The 24537-nt window shown below is 50.8% G+C and overlaps 6 protein-coding genes across 6 annotated transcripts; 4 read left to right on the top strand and 2 right to left on the bottom strand.

The window, feature by feature from the left end:
* Positions 1-715: 715 nt before the first annotated feature.
* LDX57_006497 (uncharacterized protein) lies at positions 716-2203 on the top strand (the record flags this gene model as incomplete). The annotated part of the gene is made up of 2 exons (XM_046088206.1): positions 716-844; positions 911-2203. 2 exons carry the CDS (start codon positions 716-718, stop codon positions 2201-2203), a joined length of 1422 nt encoding a protein of 473 aa, XP_045944176.1.
* Positions 2204-2761: 558 nt separating this feature from the next.
* Positions 2762-5587, top strand: MLH3 (putative DNA mismatch repair protein (Mlh3); the record flags this gene model as incomplete). The annotated part of the gene is made up of 2 exons (XM_046088205.1): positions 2762-3008; positions 3063-5587. The coding sequence occupies 2 exons, from the start codon at positions 2762-2764 to the stop codon at positions 5585-5587; spliced, it is 2772 nt and encodes a 923-aa protein (XP_045944175.1).
* Positions 5588-6411: 824 nt separating this feature from the next.
* BUD5 (guanine nucleotide exchange factor) lies at positions 6412-9954 on the bottom strand (the record flags this gene model as incomplete). Its single annotated transcript, XM_046088204.1, has 2 exons — positions 6412-9378; positions 9439-9954. 2 exons carry the CDS (start codon positions 9952-9954, stop codon positions 6412-6414), a joined length of 3483 nt encoding a protein of 1160 aa, XP_045944174.1.
* An 8440-nt stretch (positions 9955-18394) lies between these two features.
* On the top strand, positions 18395-18748 carry LDX57_006494 (uncharacterized protein; the record flags this gene model as incomplete). The annotated part of the gene is made up of 1 exon (XM_046088203.1): positions 18395-18748. One exon carries the CDS (start codon positions 18395-18397, stop codon positions 18746-18748), a length of 354 nt encoding a protein of 117 aa, XP_045944173.1.
* A 1242-nt stretch (positions 18749-19990) lies between these two features.
* On the top strand, positions 19991-20164 carry LDX57_006493 (uncharacterized protein; the record flags this gene model as incomplete). The annotated part of the gene is made up of 1 exon (XM_046088202.1): positions 19991-20164. One exon carries the CDS (start codon positions 19991-19993, stop codon positions 20162-20164), a length of 174 nt encoding a protein of 57 aa, XP_045944172.1.
* Positions 20165-20606: 442 nt separating this feature from the next.
* On the bottom strand, positions 20607-23931 carry nut1 (putative RNA polymerase II mediator complex subunit Nut1; the record flags this gene model as incomplete). The annotated part of the gene is made up of 6 exons (XM_046088201.1): positions 20607-21682; positions 21742-22273; positions 22326-22826; positions 22878-22940; positions 22997-23247; positions 23313-23931. 6 exons carry the CDS (start codon positions 23929-23931, stop codon positions 20607-20609), a joined length of 3042 nt encoding a protein of 1013 aa, XP_045944171.1.
* Between the last annotated feature and the right edge of the window lie 606 nt (positions 23932-24537).

Below are 24537 nucleotides of genomic sequence, written 5' to 3'. Positions count from 1 at the left end.
AGAAAGCAAGAGAATCAACGCGAGAATTAAGAAACGATTGTCTCCTCAAGCCTCCTGCAGTCATGTTCACCGGTACATCACCGATATTGTGCCAATTCGTGGCGCCCCAGGGGATGAAGGGGAACGATGAAGTCATAGGAAATGATTGTCCTGCATGATCCTTAATGATCCTTTCTATAAGTGAGGTGGAGAAGTTTGCAGTATCGCCAATTCGCCATGTTGAAATACTTACATCCAAGTCAAGATCAACCATCCATTGGCTGCGGGTCTCTCCGGTATATGCTTGCCTCGGTCGCAATCTAGTCAGCTCTGTGCATGATCAGATACGAGGAGGGAAAATGAGACGCAGGCCAAGGCGTTGGTGCACGTCGTGTCACTCCACCCGGCTGCAACCGCGTGGTTCGTCCTTCCTTTGTTCCTGAAGTCTATATATTCTCCTTGGGAGATTCCAGATCCTAGTAGATTGGAAAACTCCTTTTCCACCGAGTACATATTGGCAATATCAGTCGTCTGGGTGGCTCCTCGTCACTAGCAGAGTGGGCCTCAGTGGATCAACCGAGGCTGCAGAATACGGGGCTCTCGCTAGTCTGCAGAAAAGACCCTGGAAGATTCGACCGATCGTTTTCTTTGAACCCGCCCGCTCAGGTGGCGCCCTGGCCTCGTCCAGCACCTCCCTTCGCAGTCAACAATTGATCATCAACCCATCCCATTCATCATGTCTGCTGCACAAGAGCCAGGACGGAAGAGGATTGCGGTCGTGGGCTCTGGAATGGCTGGCCTTATCTCGGCATACCTGCTGAGAACCGACCGTCGGGGCAGATACGATGTCGAGATCTTCGAGATGGTACCAGTTTCCTGTCGCTCCTGAGACTGACTAACGTGTGCTAATTCATTCAATTGAAACCATCAGCAAGATCACTTGTCCCTCGATTCGGCCTCGTATACCCTTACAACTAAAGGCGACCTTCCCTCCGCACAAAATCGGCTGGATCTGCCCATGCGCGTTTTCGCGGGCGGCTATTATGAAAACTTGAAACGAATGTACGAGTATCTCAACATCAAGTTCATCTCGCCACGATTTATATATACGTTATCGACTCTCCCCAGAGCGCAAGGCGAACAGGTCTCTCCTCATTTCATTCATTCGTCCAACAACCATAGAATTCCTCCACTACGACCGGCGGGGAGCTCGTTCGGTACATGGATAGTCGAGCTCATATACTTGGCGATATGCTATTTCTGGTTCACGGCCTGTTGCTTTTGGGTTACGCCTAGGATGGCTCATACTTTTGGAGAGGAAGAATCGTTCCGGCAATATCTAGAACGGATTCGGCTACCCCAGTACTATGTCAAGAACTATTTACTCCCGCTGGTGTCTAGTGTTACAACATGCACTCATGATGCTGTGCTTTCATTTCCTGCTATCGACATCGTGGAATATGAGAGGAGGACATTCCGAAAACCTCACTTCCTGGTCCTTGGGGGTGTGCGCAAAGTGCAAGAGAAACTGGCCGAGAAGCAAAAGGTACACTACGGTGCCAAGGTCTCGGAAGTCAAGGACATCGGCAACAACAAGGTTCAAGTGAGTTGGACTACTAGAGATGGCCAGGCCCACGCCAAGTCCTTCGATTATGCGATTATGGCGGTGACCCCTGATGTCGTCGGTGCTATATTCTCTCCTCTACGGAAAGCCATGACCGGAATCCCGACTACCTTCGTTGAGTCAGTTGTACATTATGACTTCTCCCGCATATCTGGGTGTAGCACGTCCTTGAAGCAACAGATGCGCTCAGAGCAATCCAGTACATCTGCAGGCTTCAGTCCTGCACAACCAATCCACATCTGCTCCAGTTCATCGGCATCGGAGTCAGTACACGAACATCCTTCGTCCGCCCTTATAACAACCTACCCGATTGCCCCAATTGATCCGGCCAAGGTCATTCATCGGGCCAAGTTCACCCGTGTCTTGCGAACGACCGAGAGTAGGGACATTGTCAACCGCGTGATCAACATCAAGCCCTCCCAGCACATTCTAGATGAGAAACAGCAATCCTGGAGAAATGGAGATGGTAACGTTTTCCTCGTCGGGGGCTGGTGCTGGGATGGGATGGTTATGCTGGAGGGCTGTATCTTTTCCGCCATGCGAGTCGCAAAGTGCCTCGATGTGGAGATCCCATGGGTGGCCAGCAATCCTCGTCCATGATGATCCGTGCAACGATACCCTGATTTATCACGATTTAACGGTACACTTTGTGAATATCATTCAGTTTGATTGTCTGGACAGGCGTGATGATAGTCCAGGAGGTATACATACATGCATTTTGGTTAACATATTGTGCATAAGTTTCCTTTGAGATAGATATACACATGAGATAATAGTAGTAGTATGTACAGTACTTGCTTTTGCTGAGAAAGACAGTGTTTTTTGTTTTGGGTACATCTAGTAGTAGTACTTGCCCCGATGACTTGATGCTTGTCACGTGATACCACGACATCATCCTCCGTCGCTTCCCCGAAACTGCTCTTCCTTCTCTGCTCAACTCGACACCTCGCCATGGAAGTGATTACCCTACCGACGTCTTTCATATCGACTCAATAAGTATCTCACTCAGAATGTTAAATGGTTATCCAGCTCTCATCGCGACACTTAGTTGGTTGCTGATTGATGCCGGCGTAGCGGCAACACCAAACAGTTCGCCATCATGCCGAGTGAAGTACTACACTCATATCTAGCGTACTAACCCACAGAACAACTTTGGAAATGTCTGGAAATGAGCAAAAGATCCAATCGCTTCCGTCCGAAGTGGTAGCGAAGCTCAAGTCGTCCACGTCCATCACGCACTTAAACGGCGTGGTTGTTGAACTAGTGAAGAATGCCCTGGATGCAAATGCCCATACCGTCTACGTGACCATTGACTTCCAACGGGGCGGTTGTGTGGTAGATGATGATGGGGATGGAATACCACCGACCGAGTTTGAATCCGACGGAGGCCTGGGGAAGCCGTACCGTATGTGACACCAGCCTGCCAGATGTTTGCGCCCATTTGCTCATACGCAGACAGATACCTCAAGGTTCAATTCGGAACGGGAAGTGTATGGCCGACGGGGCTCTTTCTTGGCTTCGTTGGCCTCTCTGTCGTTGCTTACCATTACATCTCATCATGTCCACTATCCAAGCAAAAGCACGGTAATATTTCACCACTCCACGCCGGTTGCTCGGCTGGTCCCTGCCCCAGCCTCGCGAGGGCTGAGGTTTAGCCCCCATGGGACCAGCATCACTGTGAACGATCTTTTTGGAAATATGCCTGTGCGCGTGAAAAATCGAGCGCTGGCTTTCCAGAAGTCTGACGAACTAGATCGTCAGTGGGATGAACTCAGGCAGCTTCTAGTCTCGTTAATGTTGGCAAATGACCGTCTTGCAAAGCTAGTGATATCTGATGCCAGTCGGGAGAAGAAGGTCATCATTCGTCCACGCAATCAGAGCCAGTCAGCGGAGGGTGCGTTAGATTTGCAGCGCATAAGCTCCGTCCTTGCGCAGGCTGGTTTAGCCGAATTTCAGAATACTCAGTGCTGGAACGCCGTTTCCGCTACTCTTCCTGACCTCTCGATCCATGCTGCCATTTCCCTTAAGCCAAGCCCTACAAAAAAGGTTCAGTTCATCTCAGTGGGGATGAACCCAATCTATGCACGTAACAGTACGAATCTGCTGTACAGTGAGACCAACAGTCTATTCTCTTCATCTGACTTTGGTGCCATGGGAGGCCCTCCGGAACGATCTTTGCGTGGAGGTCTAGCCGAACCTCCTAGTGATCATACCGGTACCAGATTCAACCCGATGACTAAACTTGTGAATAAGTGGCCGATGTTCTATATACGTATAGATGCCAATGCTCAAGAAATAAATGATGGCGAGGATGTTCCGGAGTCTGACAAATCTATCCAACGCATCATGGACGTGCTTGCGGCTATGATGAATGAATTTTTGAAACAGCACGGTCTTCGTCCACGTGCTAGGAAAAGAAAAAGGACAATGAATCAGGCACAATGGACTGCCCAAGGTACGAGCAAACCAACGATTGCAGCGGGCCATACAGACAATGCCAGTACCGAAGAAACGCTCAATAGCCGTGTGAAGCTGCCCGAATTTCATATCCCCGCACGCAATGTCGAGGATTTAGGGAATTGGTCTAAAGCCAAGAGTGCCAGAGACTCTTTCAAGGCACCTCCAAGAAGACGAACTCCAAGCTCTAATCCCGATCGCGCCTCGAAAATGGCCAACAACGAACCGACTACAAAGGAACCTGCTCAAGTTCCTTCGGTGACGATATCAATGGCCACTGAAGATTCGAGGCCTGTAGAACCGCCACAAGTTGGAAATGACAACCCTCCTTTGGTTTTCCATGGGAAAGATGAGTCGACGGCCGATCGAATAGTGTCCTGGATTGATCCATATACTAGAAAAAGCCACTTAATCAACTCCCGGACTGGGCAATCAGTTAGCGAGATGCCACACATTATTTCCAACCAGGCAAATCAGAGACCTCGATCGACAGGATGCATTCAGACTGTGCGGACCTTGAAGCTTGGAAATCGTCCGAAGTCAGCGGTGACTGCTAAAGCTCAAAACTTCTGGGTTAGCAACCTTTTGGATCATTGGGAAAATCCTGCTTTCGCCCGCTCCGAGCAGCCCATACATGCTATCGATTCAGGTCACAGCAATGTGACCGAAGCTGTGGAAACCAGATCCCGCGATACGTCAAGTGAGTTGTGTGGGTTCGAAACCTTTGGAATATCGAAGTTCCGAGGCAAATTACTCAAGCAAGACCTTCAAAAGGCAGAGGTTATCGCCCAAGTCGATCATAAGTTCGTCTTAGCAAGACTTAATGTCACCTCTGCTCACGAAACAGAGGGCTTCGTGACTACATTGGTTCTTATCGACCAGCATGCGGCAGATGAGCGCTGCCGTGTCGAGGCTCTTTTCGAGGAGTTATTTACGCCGTCACCGGATGATTTCAGGCGTATCCAGACCATCACATTGGACCCGTTGGTGTTCGAGATACCTTCCATAGAAAAACCTCTTTTTGGGCGGTACCGGGACTTTTTTGGATCGTGGGGTATTGAATACACTGTTGAACAGAAACCCACGGAGCGATCTGCATTCATCTTCGTACACAGGGTCCCTTTGCTTATCGCCGAGCGATGCCGGATGGAGCCGATTCTGGTTATTGAACTGATTCGCGGCGAGCTTTGGGGCCGCGAGGAAACGAGGAGGCGGCCGGATCACGCAGACGAAGACAAGGGATGGGTAGGCCGACTCAAGGGATGTCCCCAAGGGCTGATTGACCTGCTGAATTCACGAGCGTGTCGAACGGCGATCATGTTCAACGACGAGCTCACGGCCGGGGAATGTCAGCATCTGGTAAACCGGTTGGCTCAATGCGTGTTCCCATTCCAGTGTGCGCACGGACGGCCATCAATGATCCCCATCGTTGATATGATCGATGGATTGGATGGCGATGAGGAACAAGGTGAAGATCTAAGTGAACTTGGGCTCGTGGAGGCGTTTCAAAACTGGCAGTCTCGCTGAGACGATGATGTTCTCCCGGACACAGAGCATGCCACTCAACTGTACGGATTTAAAATATCCAAGAACAGTAATGATAAGGACACATCGATAATATTAGTCGACGAGGTCAATTGACCATATAGGTATATATACAAAATACAGTACATGCAATCCTCCCAACGCTAACCTTTCATCGATCCAAGTCCAAAAACCTAATCCTGTCCAATCCAAATCCAAACCAACAATCCATAGTAACACAGTCTTCGCGACAGCCAAGACGAAAATAACAAAAGTAACCAACGTATCCAAAATAAAATCCAGGGTGATAAATGAAAAGGTATAGTCCGATGCAGAAAACAAAAAGCAGAGGTATAAAAACAAGAAATAAGAAAACAGAGAAATGAAAGAGAATAGACAAGGAAGTAAGAAAAAAAAAGTATGACCCCGTCAACTGTGTGCAAGAAAAATTTCCCAGCCGCGAGGCTTTGAGTAGTAATCCTGTATATTATATCCCACTTTATGTGATTTTTCCTGTCATCGTTGTCGAATCACCCTTTTCATTTTGATGAAATCCGTTTTGACTCCCATCCGGCGTTATCCTGATCCAGTGTCGCTTTTGTTCAGAGCAAGAAATGAATATTTCGCATAAAAAAATATCACAAGGGCCTCCCGAGAAAAAAAAAGATATAGTAAAAACGTATGCACAGTAAAAGAATGGTAAGGAGTATAGAGATGATGGGTGGTAATAGTGAGAATGATAACACCGTATGAGATGTGAATGAGCATTATAGAAAGTTGGCTGTCGTAAAGTCATAACACGGCCGTGAAGCGAAGAGTCAGCGGATCTAACCATTTGTCGCTACCGACTTGGGTTTGGAGGGATGGGTCCAGGACAGGAAATCAAACTTGTCCTTGGCATTCTCCAGGATTGATGAGGACGAGCTGGGTTCAGTTTGCAAGTTGGGTCGCTGGGCTGCGTGAGATTCACGCGGCTCCAGTACCAACGATCGACGGTAGAACGTCTGCAGGCTCTTCTCGCCGTTTGATCGCACTCGAATCAGCTCGTTCTGCATCCATGCCTGCAGCTCGGGGACTTCCGTCAGGCGGTAGGGGATCTGGAAGCGCTGTAGCTCGCTGATGATCTTGGCCGTCTTCATATGCTTATCGAAGTTAATAACGGCCATATCTCCGTCGTCCGTTGGGAGGCTGCGTAGCGGCTGGTTGCCGTGGTCGACAAACGTGAGATCAGTCAGGTATGTGCCGACAAATGGTAGACACGGAGGGACATGGCCCTGGAGCCGTTGCCGCAGAACGGCATAGTTGCGCGACACATCCACGATCCCCCGGAGGAACTCAAGCGTCGTCTTTGTCTTCTGCGAAACGACTTCCCATGTGCGCTTCAGTCGGGAGATCATGGATGAGTTGAGCGAACAAATGATGGCCATCAAGGAGTCATAGTTGTTCAACTCCAAGCATCTGTTGGCAATCTTGACCCAATGCTTGATAATGACGGCGCGCTTTTTTGGCTCCTCCAACTGAAGGATCGAGTCGGCCACCAGGTGCGCTAGGTCCGTTGATAGAGTGGACATCGCCCTGACATTGACGGCCAGGGAGGCCGACTTCTTCATCCATTCGGTCGCCAGTAATTCTTCCGGGAGAATGGCACAGAAGATGCGCGACTCTTTGATAGTGAACTGACGGGCCAATTCCATCGGATCGAAGTCCAGAATGGTGATGTTGGCCTCGCCGTTCTTCCACTGCCTGAGAAGGTTCGTCTCCTTCTTGTTCAAGATGGGGGCCGGCAGGGGCGTATCCGGGTGCACGTAATGTGCCGTCGCTGTATTCGTCTTGCCCATTGAAGACATCAAACGCGGCACCACGGGTCCGTGGACCTTTGAAACCTTATCCGTCAGCTCTACCAAACGTTTTCCAGCGGAGGGCAAGTTGTGCATGAGCGTCGTATTGGCAAAGTTGACAATGTAATCCAAGGCCGTGTCATCACAGTCATGGCGCCAATGGGCCTCCAACCAGCCCTTGAACACGTTGTATACACGTAGTCGGACGGGGCCTGCGGCGTGCGAAGTATCGCCGATATAATTGAACCGATCTACAAGAGTCTCTGCGAACTCGAGCGGGGTGGCAAAAAGACGGAATGTAAGGTAGAATGTCGATACAAACATGGCATCAGGGGTCGACTGGTGCGCAGTGAGTTTCTCGACGAGCGCCCGGAGGCTACCACCCATTATTTGACCATCTTTGAAGATAAGTTCATGAGCGTAGGTCTTTTCAAGGAGGTTGGCTTCCGTCTCTTCGTTCTCCTCAGCGAGGGTCGAGTGGCTGACGCTGCCCTTCAGAGACGGCACCTGATAATGGTTTCCGATATCCGGAGACGTAGCGCGAGTGGATGTCTGGGACACTCCACTCATTTCCGAGTCTCGCAGGTGACTGTTGTACGTGAAGCTGCTGCCGGTACTCGTAACTCCCCGACCGAAGGACTCACTAACTTCCGATTTGGGGTGGCTGTCACGATTAGGGGTATTCTCAGCAGCCTCTTGCATGGAGGACGCAAACGAGATCTTATCTAGGCTGTTGGATAGCACGGTGGTGGAGGGCATGGAGGGAAAGTCGGTAATCGCAGTAACCGGAGTAGTCATTCCTGCACGGGAGTTGAAAGATGACGGGGTGGTGTCGTCGGTGAGGGCGGGAGTGGAAGTGGAGGAGCGGTTGCCGATGGGAATCTGCAAGGGAGGGGGAGGAAGCCGTAGGGACTGCTCCTGGGAGCGAGTCTCGTCCTCGACAATGTTGCAAGTTCGCTGCGGTTGCGGAGTAGAGTTGGCATCTGGAGTGGTTGCAGCGTCTGTGGGGGTCGGCTCCAGTTCGAAATCACCGCACTGCTCAAGCACCCGGCGAGCTTTGGCCAAACAGTTACCGGCTCCTCTGACACAGTCAGTGGCAGCGTCGACCAGGCGCTTGCCCTCATCGGGCAAGAACACTAGCTCATCCTCCGGGGAGTGAGCAGGTCGGAAGGCATCCCGTGCCGCATATACAAGCTCTGACAGTCTTTCATACATGGTGTCTCGCGCTTGTTCCAGAAGTCCGCTGTCCTGCGGGTTGTGTTCACACACGGCTTCCACGACCGTGAGGAGGCCGCGGCAAGACCGCACAGCCTGCTCCGTCGTCACAACCAGCTCCGCCGAGGGTCGAGACTGCAAGTGTAGGCCAATGAATGAACCGAGCACCCCAAGAAACGCATCGTACGTGGCGTTGAGTCGTTCGGACGCTAGGTTCGGGTTTCGGGATGCGGCAGCGGGTCCGGAGTAAGACACTCGATGGGAGACGGAGATCCGCTTGGTCGTGACAGATACGGGGCGAGGCGGCTGTGAGTCTAGCGTATCCGTTCGGTTCGATGCACGGCTCATGTCCATTCGACTCCTGTTCAGGAGTCTGGACTCGTTGCGTTCGGTCTCAGCTTCCGAGGTAGCCGCATCGAATGTCTCGGATGCGGGTGTAGGCGGCAAGTCGAATTGGGTCGAATGCTGCTCCAATTCGGCGATCGTACGGCTCAAACCCACCTCTTCGTTCCAGACGTCAAGGAATCGGACTCCTCGAGTCACGATTCGGAATGCCTTGAGGAGCATCTCATCCATCATGTACACCTCGTCCTCGGCGGCATCCCCGTTGAACAATTCCTGGCATTTCTTGGTGGTTCTCACCAGGGAAGATAGGTCGGCAAGCAACGCTTTACGGTTCCTGCGCAGCCCATCATGGCCCTTGATCAGAATCGATTCGCGAGTGAGACATTCCGATTTTTCCTAATAATAATACCTGTCAGAAGTCTGATTTATTGCCACCGGAGAACATGAAAATCTTACCAGGAGGAACCGCACGCCCGCAATCAACCCCTTGACATTGTCCTGGTTGCAGAAGTCTCGCAGAGGGAAATCACATCCCCCTTGGATTATATCCCAAAGATCAGTCAATGCTTTCAAGAGCGGGCGCATGGGCAATTGGTCGTAAGCTTCGCAATAGTTCGTCGGTAGCCAGCCGCGAGCGCCAGTATCTAATAACGTGCCGTCTGCCCACCCATTGGTGTGAACCGAATGTACCAAAATGATGTCACCTTGGTCCAAGGGTAGCGTGACGGTGGAAGGGGACACGTCCCCAGTGGGGTGAAAAGGATAGAATGCGCGAAGATAGTTGTGGAAAACAGCTCTTGGAGTTTCCGTTCGATCCATCGTGTCGTCTTGAGATGCGGCGGCGGCCGTATAAGGAGTTAAAGGAGGAGTCATTTCAGAGTGTTGTTGGGAGCAATAGTAGCGGTTTGTATGGAAATTGGAGTGTTCCTTTTCGATTTTCAACGGCGCAATGTGTGGCTTCATTGGTTCCATGTCTTCTGCAGTCCAATTGATAATTTGAAGGTCCCCTTCGTTGGGTTGATCCAGCCGGACACAGTAGGTCACTGACCGCAGAATTAAGTGAAAGTAAACAAAATTGACATCCTAAATTAACAGTTCACCGGGAAGTCGAGAAGTAGTTTTTACTTGAGAAAAGGAAAAGATGGTTGATGACGCTAAACACTCGGACAGATCGAGGCTGGTGAGAGTGATGTATCCGGGGAAGCCAGCAAAAGGTGTGATTATTTCGGAGCCGAAATAGTGACAAGCACTAGAATGCACAATCGTCAACTGAAAGGTCCCTCGTTTGCACGAGAGGGCTGGGAGACAAGTGTTAGGAAGACGAGAGGGAGTGTTTGGGAAGGGAGTTGCGCATCACCTAGGGAATGCCAAATTCTAGGGAGGGGAATGGAAGGAATGCTGGGGAAGGGCAACCGGGTAACCAGACGTACCTTCCTAGACACGCATAAAACGAAAAAAAAGAACGGGGATTTTATTTAATTGACCCGGTGTTTTGTGTCTCTGATCCCAGCTACAGGCACGTTCTCCCAATCAGGATTCAAAACGAGGGAGCCAGGGAAGGAAAGGGAGAGCCGACTCGCACGAGCACGGGAGATTCAGTGGTTAAGGGAAAAAGCAAACAAATGCAAGATGGCCAAGGCACGTCGACGAGCCAAGAACTAGGGTCCAGACGGGATGAGGAAAACCTGCCTCCTCGAGCGAGATGCGATGGCAGCAAGGACCACGATCCGGGGTCGGGTCCCTTGAGAAAAACAAGAACCGAAAGTAGGATTCGGATGCGATCGACGAGAATGACGAAAGAAGGAGCACCGAGAACGCGGGGAGTGCAAGGTTAATCTTGTTCTTCGCGGTGAGAATACGCAAGGGCTATGAAGGACGTTCAAGACACGGGCCCAGCAATCGGCGAGGAATGAACGTTCTGCGGACGAAGATCGGGTTAGAGTGGTCGATTTGGAGGTTGCCACCAGCAGCAATTAATGATCGAAAGACCAGCAATGATCCACACAAGGAAATCGATTTTAATTATAAAGAAGGAAGAATAGAAGATGGCGGAGGGAGAGACAATTGGGAGAGGGAGAGGGAAGGAAAGAAAGACCGGAGGGAGAGAGAAGGAGAGAGAGAGAGGAGAGAAAGATGCGAAGATCCAGAGTAATATGGGGGAGTAGTTCGGAAGGCGAGGACGAGAATAAAAATAGGCCTCGAACCAGAATAATAATGGAGAGTAATAAAATGGAACGCTTCGTCGGATATTGTGAAGGCGAAATCAAGAACGGTGGAGGGAGGGAGGGGGAACAACGGGACGAAAGGGACCCATTCGAGTCAAGAGTAAAGTAAACGCAAAGCCAAAGCCAGTTTCTCCAGACTAGCGAGATGGAGGCAGTTGGAGCAACTGACCTGCGTCGTTAATGTTATCCACCGGTTCTCGGGTGGATCATGTCTAAATTAGATCAAGACCGAAAGAGCAGCGCGACTATAAAATCGATCCCGTCAGGTCACCGTGGGAGACGCTTTACTAGCCAGTTTTTTAGTCTGGAGATCCGAGTAACTATGAGATTATCGCGGACCAGAAAATAAATAAGGGAGGGAGAAGATGAAGATGAGGAAGAGAAGAGAAAGAGGGACGAGAAGTGATTGATCGGAGTGGAGCAGGTGATCCGTGGGTGGCCAAATGGGTGCCTGAAAAACCTGAACAAAAAAAGACCAGGCGAAAGAACGAAGAAAGAGGGAACTGAGAAAGCAATGCTCGCTATCAAATATCTATTCTATCACTGCTTCCTCGATCGACGGGAATGAAGTTGTAGAAAAGAAGAAAAAAAGAAAAGAAAGGAAAAAAAGACGAAAAAAAAGCAAAGTTGATTTCTTGACAGAATCAAGAAAAGAATAAAATAAATCACAAATTGATTATTCCCGAAATAAATAATAATAAATAATAAAAATAAATAAAAAAGAAAAGCCAGAAAAACCAGAAAAACCATCGCGCAGCCACGCTAAACCCCATCTGGTGCTAGTCCCCGCCCAAAGCAGGCGACGATCGGCCATCACATTTTCTTGCGGGCAACTTTGAATTGAATATTGTCAATGAACCGCTTCCAGGCGACGGCAGATCTCGAGTCGCCTTTTGCGACCGTCGTATAATCGAGTCGGTGCGGAGTACAGGAACCTGGAGTGGCTTTCTTTCTTGTTTTCTTTCTTTCTGTCTGTCTGTCTGTCCGTCTGTCTTGCTTTTTGTTCTCCCGTGAATCCTGCCGCCTGACTTCCCTCCGTCCAAAGTCCCAGGCTAAGTTAGCAGGATTAATCTATTTCTTCTTCCCCCCTCTCTCCCATTAATTTATGTCATATTAAAAACGGCTCGAAAGGAACCAACCGGACCACGTCCAGCCCCTTAATTGCCGGTACTTTTGCAATCCTTATAATAACCCTAATAATGGTCTTCCTATCATCCCATATTAATTGTCTCCTTTTCTGGAATTCTCGGTCAGACTACGGAGTAGAGGCAGTTAATTTATTTTTTTTTCCTTCCATTTTTTTTTCTTTCACACTTGCCCCGGCGACGAAGAACTGGCACTGACACTGACAGTACCCCGTAGAGTCCGTCCTTTGATGGCTATCGACTACTGAGATAATCGTGAACCCGTTTCCCTGCACGGTTCCCCGTTCCACCGACTGAGAGGTGTGCAAAGACCTGCAGGGGTTCAAGATCTCCGGATTCGCATCTTTTCTTTCCTGTATGGTGTACAGAGTGCACACTACACAATACTCCGTACTGTGTACACAGCGTTTGTCTGTCTGGCCGGCCTGTCGAAGGATTCCCCTTCTAATTATGATTGACCGTCCGACAGGCCAAGCCGCTAACTGGCACCGGTGGCAAAGAAAGGCTGGCCTTGGTTTATTTGCTTTTTCCCCTCGCAGTTACTGCCCGAGGCCTTGATAATAAGGCATACTATAATTAACAGACGGGAAGCACAATCATATGAAATATTATAATTCCCTACGGAGCTCAGAGCCGACAAACCCTCTTCAGAATGAAAAATAGATCATACATAAATAATGAACACCAAGTAATGAAAAGAGGAAGAACAATAAAAACAACGTAAATACACCGTAGGCGAGGACGAATTTTTGAGGGATTCAGTTGGGGATCGACATCGCAGCAAACCGTCCCACGGTTGACAGAACCTTCGTCCCAGACAACCAATTTCGTCACGCCTTCAGATGAATGCTCCAGATCCCATGCTTTGGAGATTCCTGATTCATGCGACGCCCCCCCCTCTAGGAAGCATGCGGTCCTGCACGCGCTTCCGATCCGTTCTCAAAAACCAGAGCGAGGGGGAGAAAGGGTTTTCCGCCTGGACCTGGCGGCGACCTGGGCTCAATGTAACCTCGACAGGCGGAGAGAAGAAGAAAGGAAGAAAGAAAAGAGATAAAAAAAGGGACTTTGTGAAAATAGTGCCACTGGAACCAGGATTGGCACTAAACTGATCCTAAGAAAAGGACACAATTTTCAATTTGGTAGAGAAAATCGACATGTCGACTGTCACGGCCTCACGGGGAACAGGGGAAGGGGATGGAGTGATGCATCACGGCCCACCGGACGGTCTCCCCCAAGCTCAAGAGGCTAAAACCGCTACAAGCTGTCTAGGTCGGCCGCCCTAGTACTTCTGGAGCAGGTGGTTCGTACGAAGGAACTAGCTAAAGGGCAACGGTCTCAGTCTAACCAGATTCCAGACTCTTTCGAAGGACTCCCGGCTAAAAGATGGCCTCAACCCTACCTTGGCGGCGGATATCAGGATCTCTCTCTCTCTCTCTCCCTCTAAATAATGGCCGATGGTCGTGGAGTCGGCGAACGCGGGCAATGCGTAGGATCAAGGGACGCAGGTAACCTAGCGATCGGCAGAGACACGCCCTATCGGAAGTGGTGGAGGGACTACACAATCCTTCCAGTTCAATCAGGATGCATTAACATATTCCAGTATCCAGTCCTCCGGGCGCGGTAATCCTTGACTTATCCATGCCTTTAACAAAGAGAACTAACTATTTAGCTGTATTAACTCATTAACTAGTCAGAGCAGGCAAACGGATAATTAACTGGGAAAGGACGAGGATAGCGACGCAAGGGTAAAAAGCCCAAAAGGGCCTTTGGTAATGGCTTATGCATACCTGACTAACTTGACCGAGTTTACACTTTATACTGTCCCCATCAATGCGGGTTTCTGTCTATAAACTCGCCCCAAAAGTGGAGGGCGACTATATTCGGCGCCAAACTCTACATGGGTAGCTCTTGATCCGGGTCGTTGGAATCGCAATCATATGCACCGTCTGTGGATGGAAGACATACATGACAAATTTTGGGTCTTTCTCTGTTAAGGTTGTGTCTCGGAGTTGGCGCTGGCTGGCTTTTCCCGGATGTGATCCTTCCCCAGGATAGAGAGGTCGTTGGCAGGCCAAATTACCTGACTATCTGTGCTCCATCGTGTGTTTCTGATCCACACTTGGGAGTCAATGATCGACGACCCATCCACCGCGTTGAGAAATTGGGTAAGGTCACACATTACTGCGAATCTACAGACAATACGCGGTGCTATCAGAGCACGTCCATTCTCCCCTCGATGACGATAGAACATTAGATATATCGCCAGGATGGGTATACGTAGACGCGTTGCAGATGCAAAGAATCCATCGGCCTGGTTCTCGGGTTCTGATCATCCCTACCACAGCAACAGGATCCTAGACGGGGGATAGGAATATGAGATATGATATAGCACATGCATCAGGCCATTTCGAGGCCTCGGGGCGTCCGGATACTCTATATTCTATCGCCCATTCGCCATCCATGACTCCTCCCCCCTCCCCTCCCATCGAAAGCTAGTACTATTGCCTTGCCCTGACCGATAAGGTTTAGACCATTTCGAGCTCAAGAGACAAAGACTCGACCCGGATGATGGTTCCGATTTTCTGCTCTCTTAGTAGGCGACCAAGTCGCTTTAGGACCTGGCACAGTCGAGGCAAATTTTGTGGCGCCTAGATCGTGGAGTGGCGTCTAGGGCTTACGCCGACTTGCATATTCTGACAGTCTGGAGGTGCGCTTGCCATGCCTTTGGCAGAGGTGGATGATATGGCCGATAGGCACGGACGACCTGATCTGCTGAATTATTGAACTATGGATCTTTTTGGTTTTTCTCTCTGTACGCGGCGCACGGAGGCCGGCAGGTAGCACAATGGCTACAGGACAGGGTAATACCGACCGTTGATGCCGAGAATTAGTCCGGTCGAGACCGGCAGCTATCTGATAATGAGCCATAAAACATACGGAGTAGTCCGTTCGGCGTAAGCTGGGAAGGCAAAAAAGAAAAGAGGAGCTTCGACGGTCCTCGCCGGCAGAGAACAAAGAACTCGTTAGCCGGGTCTTGGGGTCAATGCTTGGACGACCGCCAGTCACAGGCACGTGTTCGCTATCGCATGCGGGCCTAAAGCACTGGCTGGCCACCAATTGGCACTAAAACCGCCGACTAACTCGTTAGCAGGCACTAGGGAGACTAGACGGGATGGATGGACTGAATATATGGACGGGGAGTTGACACTAGAGGAGATAGAGCCCAGGCATTCCCATCCAAGCGACGGACCGGCGCATCCTCCGTCGTTAATTTCATTCTCTCTTTCTTTGTACTTTGTATACTCTCCCGGGGCTCCTTTGATCCTTTCGAGGAGGAATCCAATTGTGGGATCATGAATGTCGCTTCAACAAAGTCCTGACATCCGCCATCCCCTGGATCGCGACCGGGAAACAGGGATCAGAACCTCGGTTCAGGCCCCTGTGCCGCAGGGAGCACGCGCCTTTCACTCTCCACTCGGCGTTCCGTGGTCAAGCCATGGTCGCGTACCCTGCGTACCCTGGGACGGGATGTTCCTGGACCAATAAGATGGTATCTTTGGGCGACACTGGCGACAACGTCACCCCACCGGAGGAAGACGACGTAGCAACGCGGAACGGCACGAAATGAAAAAGGATCAAGGCTCGGTCACGGCCTATCTATCACGGTCCCCTTAACAAAGAGAAGACCGCTTTCTCCTGCCGTGTCTCTGGGCGACGGGATGATCGATCCCTGCGGTCATGTCCGACCGTACCATCTTCATTTCGTCTGCTCTTTGATATCAGGGGGTGGGTAGAATGCAAGTGGTGGCAAGCGAAACAACTACGTTACCCAAGGATAGACTCGAGTCCAGTCGGCCTGATCGCTCAGGAACCAGAAAGTCACGTGTCGCACCGTGACGGCATCGGTCGGCGAGGGCAGAAAATGATGGAAATCGCATCGTCACTGGACCCCTTGCAGTCTGGCATCGATGAACCTGCCACGAGCATCATGGGACGATCAATGACATCGTCCTCCCGCGTTCGTCGTCACTCGGCCGTCTGTCTAAGATGCTAGCCTGCTAGGTCGCCCGTCTGTTCTTTGACTTCCAGTCTTCCACAGTCCACTCCCCCGGCGGTGCGTTTCATCGGCCTCGGTTTCCCCCCACCGCCCCAGTGTGTCCACCGGATGGAGCTCTTGAATTCCCATTCCGGCAATAATGACTGAAGGAAGGGCGGCGACCGACTCAGGGACCTAGCAGAGCTCGGGACTAAAAGTACAGCTCGCCAATGACCAAATCCCGATGGCAGCGCAACCCGATCCCGCGTCTACTGACTACGCCGTCCCGAGTAATACGGAGTAGGGACATACTTATTGCGACCATTTCATGATCTCCCCGGAGACCCAACGTATCCATATCCCATTCCTTTCCTATCGAGATGTGATAGGCCTGTCCAATGGGCGCGAGTCAGATCGTCGAACGGTGGACACAGGCTGGATTTGCGTCTATTCCTAGATGGTCTCCTAGGAGGATCTGGTGTTTAGGATAGATCGTGGGCGCTCCTGTTCCTCTGACCAGCGTTCAGCGTTCAATCGACGAGTCACCCCTAATAGTAGAATGATGTTATAGAATCCCTCATCCCTACCCTTGGGGCCATGTCAATGTCACATGACCCTCGTAGTCCCCGTCGTCTGCGGAGAAATCCCGACTGGAGTCCCCTGGACCACCTCCTTCCGTCCTTCAGGATTTACGCTTACAGGTCAGGAACAACAACAATGCATGGTTTCTTTTTACTTTCGTTCCGTCCATGCATAGGGAATAGGGATATGGGGGCCTTGAGCAAAAGCACCGGTCGCAATGGATGCCCCCTTCAACTCCGTTGGTAATGGTGGAGTCCACAGCGCGACTAAGGATCTAGCGCAGAGACCAGGAGCTCCTTCGCGCTGCCTATCATTGCGTCCCTCGTGCGCTCCACTTTCTGGGATAGGGAGCTGGTCAGGTTGGTTGGACTGGGAACTATGGCCAAAAGAGGATTCTGGCATTCTGCACGAGCTCCGATGGAGCAGGCTAAACCTTGTGAGCCCAAAAAAAGAAGAAAAAACAACAAGAGCGAGAAAAGGAACATATCACAAAGTACAGGATCTGAAGGAATGAGGAAACAAAATCCTTTCCTCTCTCTTCTTGTCGTCAAGGTTCCCGTTGTCGGTCATTGGTCCTCGGGCTCCAATCTTTCTGCAGAGCTAACTGAACTATCTATTCTCCGTGCCTTAGGTATTGGTTAAAGCCAACAACCGACAGGGGAGGATGACACCCTGTAACCCTGCTCGCGTACTCCGTACCGAGGGGATCGAAGGATGGACAGGGGCGCTGACAGCTCTGGATGGAGAGCCCTGCTGCACGCAGCATTAGTCGGGGCCTTATGTGCAGTCTTACGGTAAGGATATTCTATAAGTAGATGGTGCGGACCGAGCCTGCGTCGCCGATCCAGGCAGGGTTACCAGGATAGGAGGTTCTGCCGACCGATCAGCACGGTGGTATCGTGAAGCGTTTCCCACACGACGAAGAGATGCGCTTGATTGGGTCGATATCCTAGTCTTGTGTGCTGTCTATCAAGTCCCGACATCTGCACGAGAGTGCTCAGCCGTATGGCGAGGCGGGGAAGTTGGTTGGTCGTGCAGGATTGGATCTCGTCTCGAATAAGTTATCACATCACAAGCTTCGTTACACACCGATCGTCTTTGGCTGTCTGATCGGAGCATATGTGGCCTATGCCTAGGCAAAGATGCTTGTGACAGCCGATCGATGGCGTTCTCGTCTCCGAGCTAATGGCGGGCAGTTAAAATTCAAGATCATGTCCGTGTGTGATAAGATGCTTAGTTCATTCTCCTATGGAGAAAGGTCCGAGTGAGTACGGGATGAATTTGACAGGTGATCGGGCCTACTTGATTGATTGATACTGATGGACTGACCGCTAGATTCAGGGCCACTCGGCTTTTGGAAAAGGCAGAAAAAGAAAAAGAAAAAGAAGATCAGGGGGGTAAACTGCCCCTACTGAGTCAAGAGAATGCGTCGCAAACTGCAGAGCCAACCAACCCTGGAAGAATCTTCCGCGAAGCTGCAGAAAATGCCTCCTTTCCCGTCGAGTTCAGCCCGCCGCACACCTAAAACCACGGAACAATCAACAAACACTTTCGAATGGAAGCCGACGCACGTTTACGTATGGTACTTTGGTCGACTCCTCTTTCTGCCCGAGAGCCAAAGCACGGTCAAGCAAGGCCTAGACGTTGAAAAGGCAGGGTTTGCAGCAAACACACGGATCAGAGAGTTACACGGTCAGCCCGCCAGCCAGTCCAACAGCCCGCCTGCACTGTACCGCACGGTAACCTACACCGTGTACATCAGCCTCGGCGGATATTGAACACCGGAAGCTGGATTCATAATTCATGATTCATGGCCCATCAAGAGGGGTGAGACCGTGAGAATGAGGGGGAAAGGACACTAAAGATAGTTCGAGCTCGGTCCCCTCCCCAGTTCAGTCAAGTCAAGTGGAGCTCACAGCGTATGACAGGCAAAAATGAAAAAAAGAGTGCAGCTCGTGGCAACCCATTCGTCCACTTTTTGCAGACCGTGCATAACGCTGACAGCCAATGGAGACGCAACAACGGGGATAAATTAAAAAAATCCTTCTTCCTCGTGCGGATGTGATGGCTCGTGCAGCTGCCAATGCAGCCTGCCATAAGTCATCACGCATTGTGCATTGTTTGCTGACGCTCTTGTCTTTCGCCAGAGACAAGGCGATAGATTATTATTTCGGTGTAGTCTTTCTTGCCTACCCTACCCCTGGTCCGGTGTCGGGACAGACATACTGCATGGGGTAAGTATGTGGAAACTGGACTGGGAATCCCCGTGCTACGAGGGGACTGGAGATTTCCTGCATACATGAACTGGCGTACTAATGTTCTGCACGCGACACGCGTCGTCAAAAGACAAAATAAGAATAACAACCGAGGTAGGGGTAAGTATACTACAGTAGTGACTCCTGGGTAAGCCTACCCTAACCCTACAGTCCACATCGAGACACATCCCTTGTAAGAGCTTTTACTCAATTCATAGCATAGAATAGTAGGAATGTCGATTTACACTGTATGTACATAGTGGAAACAGTTTAGATTGCCAATAATATCAGTACAATGAATGATTACAATGTCAAAAGTAAATACCAACGCGTCGAAACATGCCATCCCGATTGCCACATACCATCAACCCAACCTCCTTGATCCACGCCATGTCAAGATCGTAGAGAATTATATGAACTACACTTTCACTGACTTGGTCGAAGAAATCAACTCTGGTCAATTTAATTCAAATCTAATTTCACTCTTCTGCTCGTCAGTTTTTCAATCCCATTTGGCACCTCCATCGAACCGTCCCGTACCCTTATACTTATATACTACAAATCTCTCTCCTCAGATATATACTTCAACAGCCCAACCCAACCCAACCCAACCCAAAACCACATCCTCCACAAAACAAGATCAACAAAACGAAGCGAAAAGAAAAGAAACGATACCCTTCCATCCTCAACCCAAAGCCAAAGCCAAAGCCAAATCCAAATCCAAGAAAATAAAATAAAAAGAAAAGAAAAGAAAAGACAAAAAAAATGAACCTCTCCGCAATCCTAACCCTCTCCCTCGCCTCCCTCGCCGCCATCGCCTACCCCATCCCCTACCAGCACCGCCGCGCCCTGAACCCCTGGGCCCTGACGGAGAAGTTAATGCCTCATTCGGGGATCCCCCAAACGGTCGGGAAAGTGGGGAAGGCGTTGAGTTCTTAGTTATGTTTTCTCATTTTTTATTTATTTTTATTTTAACTGTACTGGGAGGGTTGGGTTGGGTTAGTTGCGGTGTTCAAGTTTGGAGGTATGGATATATAAGCGTAAGCTGACTTTCTTGGGGGGGGGGGGGGGGGTTTAGGGGTATAGATGATTGATTGTGTTGACTGGTTGAATGCGATATCTACCTACCTATCTACTTACTTAGGTAGCTATCGGGGACTAGGTTACGGGTTTATGATTGATTGATTGACTTGATTGCTTTTTGTTTTGGGTTCAAATTCATGTTGGAGTTGAGACAGTGGCGTGGACTTTATCGTTATGGAACATGTATCCTTGTTGACAATGAATATATAAAATGGTATTATTTCATGGTTCTTATATATCCGACCGACTCAGGTTAATGATACAAACAAAGAAGAAACCACACATAGAAAAGCCGGAATTAGAACATCCCCTCCATATCCAGATCCAGAAACTCCGGATTCCCCACCGTCATATCCGCCGCACTCAACATGTCATCGATATTCGTTTCAAGACCCCCGCCCATATTCTGGCCGACGCCGCCGTCCATCCCCACGGCCGCCGCCGCGTTGCCCATGATGCGCGTGAGGTTCGTCGCGTCGTCTTCGCCAACATCGGGCCCGCCGGCCCTGGACGGCTCCAGATCCATCTGCCCGGTGCCGTCGACGCCCAGCTGCATGTTCTGGATGATGTTGGTCATGTCGATGTTAGGCATCTGGGTGGTCGGGGCCGACAGGGCGTTTATGCGGCGTTGCAGACGCACGACGATCTCCGCGCGCAGAGGATCCTTCTCCGAGATCTTGGCCACGTTCTCGTGCTGGATGAGGAGCGCATCGCGGAGCGTCAGGATCGGGCAGCCCGGCAGTGCCTCCTTGCTGGGATCCACCGGGTGGTAGTGGCTCTGCTCGACGGCGAATGATTCGGCCAGCGGCGAGCAGATCATCGCCGCGGCGATGTCGATGGTCAGGGGCCCGTTGCCGGCCTCGGTCTGCAGCTTCAGCTCCTCGAGGAGCGCTCCGAGGACGCGGACGGAGCCCAGGATTCGAATGCCGGCGATGAGCTGCCGGTGGGTATATGAGGACGGCGTCATGCTCACATCCGGACTGGTGCTCCAGAGCATGAGTGCCTGGAACGTGCTCCGGATGCTGCCGAGCAGGGAGCCGGGGGCTTGGGTCCAGCCATCCAACTCAGACCGGCCACAGCTGCCGGTCCGTTGGAAGGAGAGGCAGGGTTCCAGGGCATCCAGGATGGGTTTGAGATCTGTGCGAGCCGGCTGGCGCGCCCGAATATCCTTCAGCTGCTCTTCCAGAGGGCGCGCGGTGATGTTCAACACCGTCCGATGGATCTCCTTCGCCTCTCCGGAAATCGAGCTGGGGTTTACGAGAGAATGCAACGCTTTTAACGGGATGGATGGGTCGGGCTCGCTTTCCCAGATATGGTTGCCCAGCCAGGTCAGTGCCACCACGAGGGATGGAAGAAGGAATGGTTCTAGCAAATCTAGGTTATGTCAGTGTCCGAGTTCTCATTTATTGGGTCAGAGTTCGTGAGGCTCTCACATTCAAAGCCCCCCTTGAGCGTTTCGAATTCTAATTTCCCTGCTTCACAGGCCCCTAGGCTCTGGGCAAACAAAGTCGTCACCAGCAGATAAAACTCCTGCGGACTACAAGCCGACATGGTTTCTTCGCTGATGCCCTCTGCGATAAACAAGGCACCGATCCACGAGCCGAGGTTCTTATTTTGCTTCTCGTTCAGATCGTCGAGCTTCTGGCTGCTGGATCCACGCTCCAGCAATCTCAAAACAAACGAGTCGTTGCTTCCGATTCCAAGGTCGTACGGTTTTAGATCATATCGGTATTTAAATGTCAGCACCAAGAGCAGAATGCTCCCAAATTCATCATAGACAGGTTGACTTTCTCCTTGATCTTCATCCCAATGCCAGGAATCCAGCAGCGCACAAAGCGGTTGCAGTATCTGCCTTGAGCTGCGGAACAGCAGCATTACATCCAGAGCCTGGGGGCGGCGAGAGAGCGAGTTGCAGATGTTCTTCAAAGTCATGGTCTCCTTCTGGTTGCATAGGTTGAACATGACCTGGCGCACGGTTAATTCGCGTAGTCAAAACCAAGCTTGGTGTCATACATACCTCGGTGATGGCACCAACAATCGCTCCCGCGTTGCCTTCTGTAGATTCAATTTCACCGATCAATTTCTCGGCGCGCTCGGGATGCGTGTTGATCTGCGACACAAGGTGATCCTTGTTATGCCCCACGGGCACAGTCTGCATGGGGTTCTCGCCTAGTAAGCGTTCGATGCTGGATTCGGGTATCAATTTGTGAGAAGCGCAAGCAAACAGAAACTCTTGTCGCACATCGGACAGGACGGTGTTGCCCTGCATGGAGAACATCTGCGAGAATGATGGGAAGATCCTGGGATCCAATCGGCTCAGGGCGTGGCTGATGCACATTTCCATTGGCAGGGACACTACAGACGCCGCGAGCATGGCGGCAAAGAAGGCCGGGAGTTTGTTGACCAGGAACGAGCGGAACAGAAACATCGTCCGACTGGATTCATTGCGATACATTGCATTGGAAAGCACGTCGAACGCGGCAGTGATGATTTCCTCAATCAGTACCTCATTATGGCCCTACCAGGATTGATTAGCAGTGGGATAGCAAAATGAACACCACAGACCTACCCCATATCGATTTGTCAGGTAGTTAAGCAACATAGTGTCATCGACCAAAGGGCGGCCCACAAGCTAGAGAAAAGAAGTCAGCGTCGTTCTCCAATAAGCAGATCCGGAGATGTCAATACCATCGCATTAATATAAATACAGAGACCAGCTCTCGAGTTTATAATAGGCCCATCCATCACGGAGGCCTCGAATTGGAGCGCATTCACGTTGACATTATCCATCATGGATTCTTCCAATGTCTTAGAATGCGGTTCTTCGTATAAGTTAAACTCCTTTTGCAAGCTATCCAATCGGTTCCGCAGTGCCAATGACACTTCCATACAGAGGGGGAGGTACCCCGATAGAGCCTGGCCCAGCTTCGCGTTCAGGGCTGATGAATGTTAGTAAAGGTAGACCCAATGGGATAATGAGTCGGGGGACACATAAGCGAGGTACCTTCATGCGAATTTGAAGACAGAACGTCCAAGCCCTTGGTCGTGCCGGATAAAGCGGCAAGAAGAATGCCCAGCGACTCGAATAGGGAGACTGCGTCCGGGGAGCTCAACAGCCCTTCGGCCTGCTGGCTGGCATCTAGGTGATTGTTGTGCCAGGAGACAATAGCTTGCATCCAGTCCACGATGGCAGCAAGAATGCCGACGGCCTCGACAAGGCTCTTTGGGGCGTGGCCCGTGGAGATGGAGAGCATCGCATCTTGGATGATCCTAATATCTGTCATGAACGTATAACATTTCGACGGCTTCTTCGGGTTGGAAGCCGGGTCCGACGCGGGCGGAAATGGCCCATCATGGATGGACGAGTATTTAAGCAGCGAGTGCAGGACCGTCGACGTTTGCACCTGGCCCATCTTGCACAGGCAGTCTATATAGAGCGGGAGCAAAGGATCCCACTTGATGCCGGTCGCCAAGCGCGTCTCGAGCAACACATTCACGAGCGGCGTCTCGCCAATTGGACATCGTTGAAGAAGCAGCTTCGAGAGATTCTTGAACTCGGCTGCATCGATGCGATGCATCAAACACTGATGGAGGAAGGTCCCCCATTGTTCGGAGGAGGTCATGATCCGGGTATTCTGGCCTTTTGCCCCGACTGCAGAACACTCATAACACTAGCAGAATGCGACTCATTCAGACTATACAATTGGTTTGGTATTCCCGTTGCCACAAAGCGGGCATGGTGTTCAAGAAGCGTACAAAGGTCTCGATCACGGGAATCGGTTGACCAAGCATTGTTTGGCAACCGTCCAAAGCTGGCACGTGACTGAATTATCTAAGTCAGTCACGTGGCATGAGCGCATTGGTGCCTCAGGCCATAGAGTGATGTGTTCGGCTCCTATGGTGGCCTGAGTGCCTGACAGCGACAGCCTGACACTGACACTTTGACACCTGGAGAAGATACAACTGGAGATGATACAACTCCGTCAGCATTGGAGGACGACGTTTATGAGATCAACCTGACCACTCTCACTCTAACGAATGTCGCGATACACGCAGCAATTCCAGCACTCGAATATTCAAGAGAGACTTCTCCGTGAGCGTTACCATCTCATGTACTCGGCGTACTTCCAGAACATCGGTTCCGAGATCTTGCCCCGGACCTCTATGTATTTATGTCCTCATTACTGTAAGTGTACTCTCGAGACACTAAAGGTAAATACCCACGGTTA

Source organism: Aspergillus melleus (assembly GCF_016097325.1).
Source record: "Aspergillus melleus strain CBS 546.65 chromosome Unknown contig3, whole genome shotgun sequence".
NCBI classification, from domain to species: Eukaryota; Fungi; Ascomycota; class Eurotiomycetes; order Eurotiales; family Aspergillaceae; genus Aspergillus; species Aspergillus melleus.
This window is presented reverse-complemented; position numbering and strand designations above follow the sequence as displayed.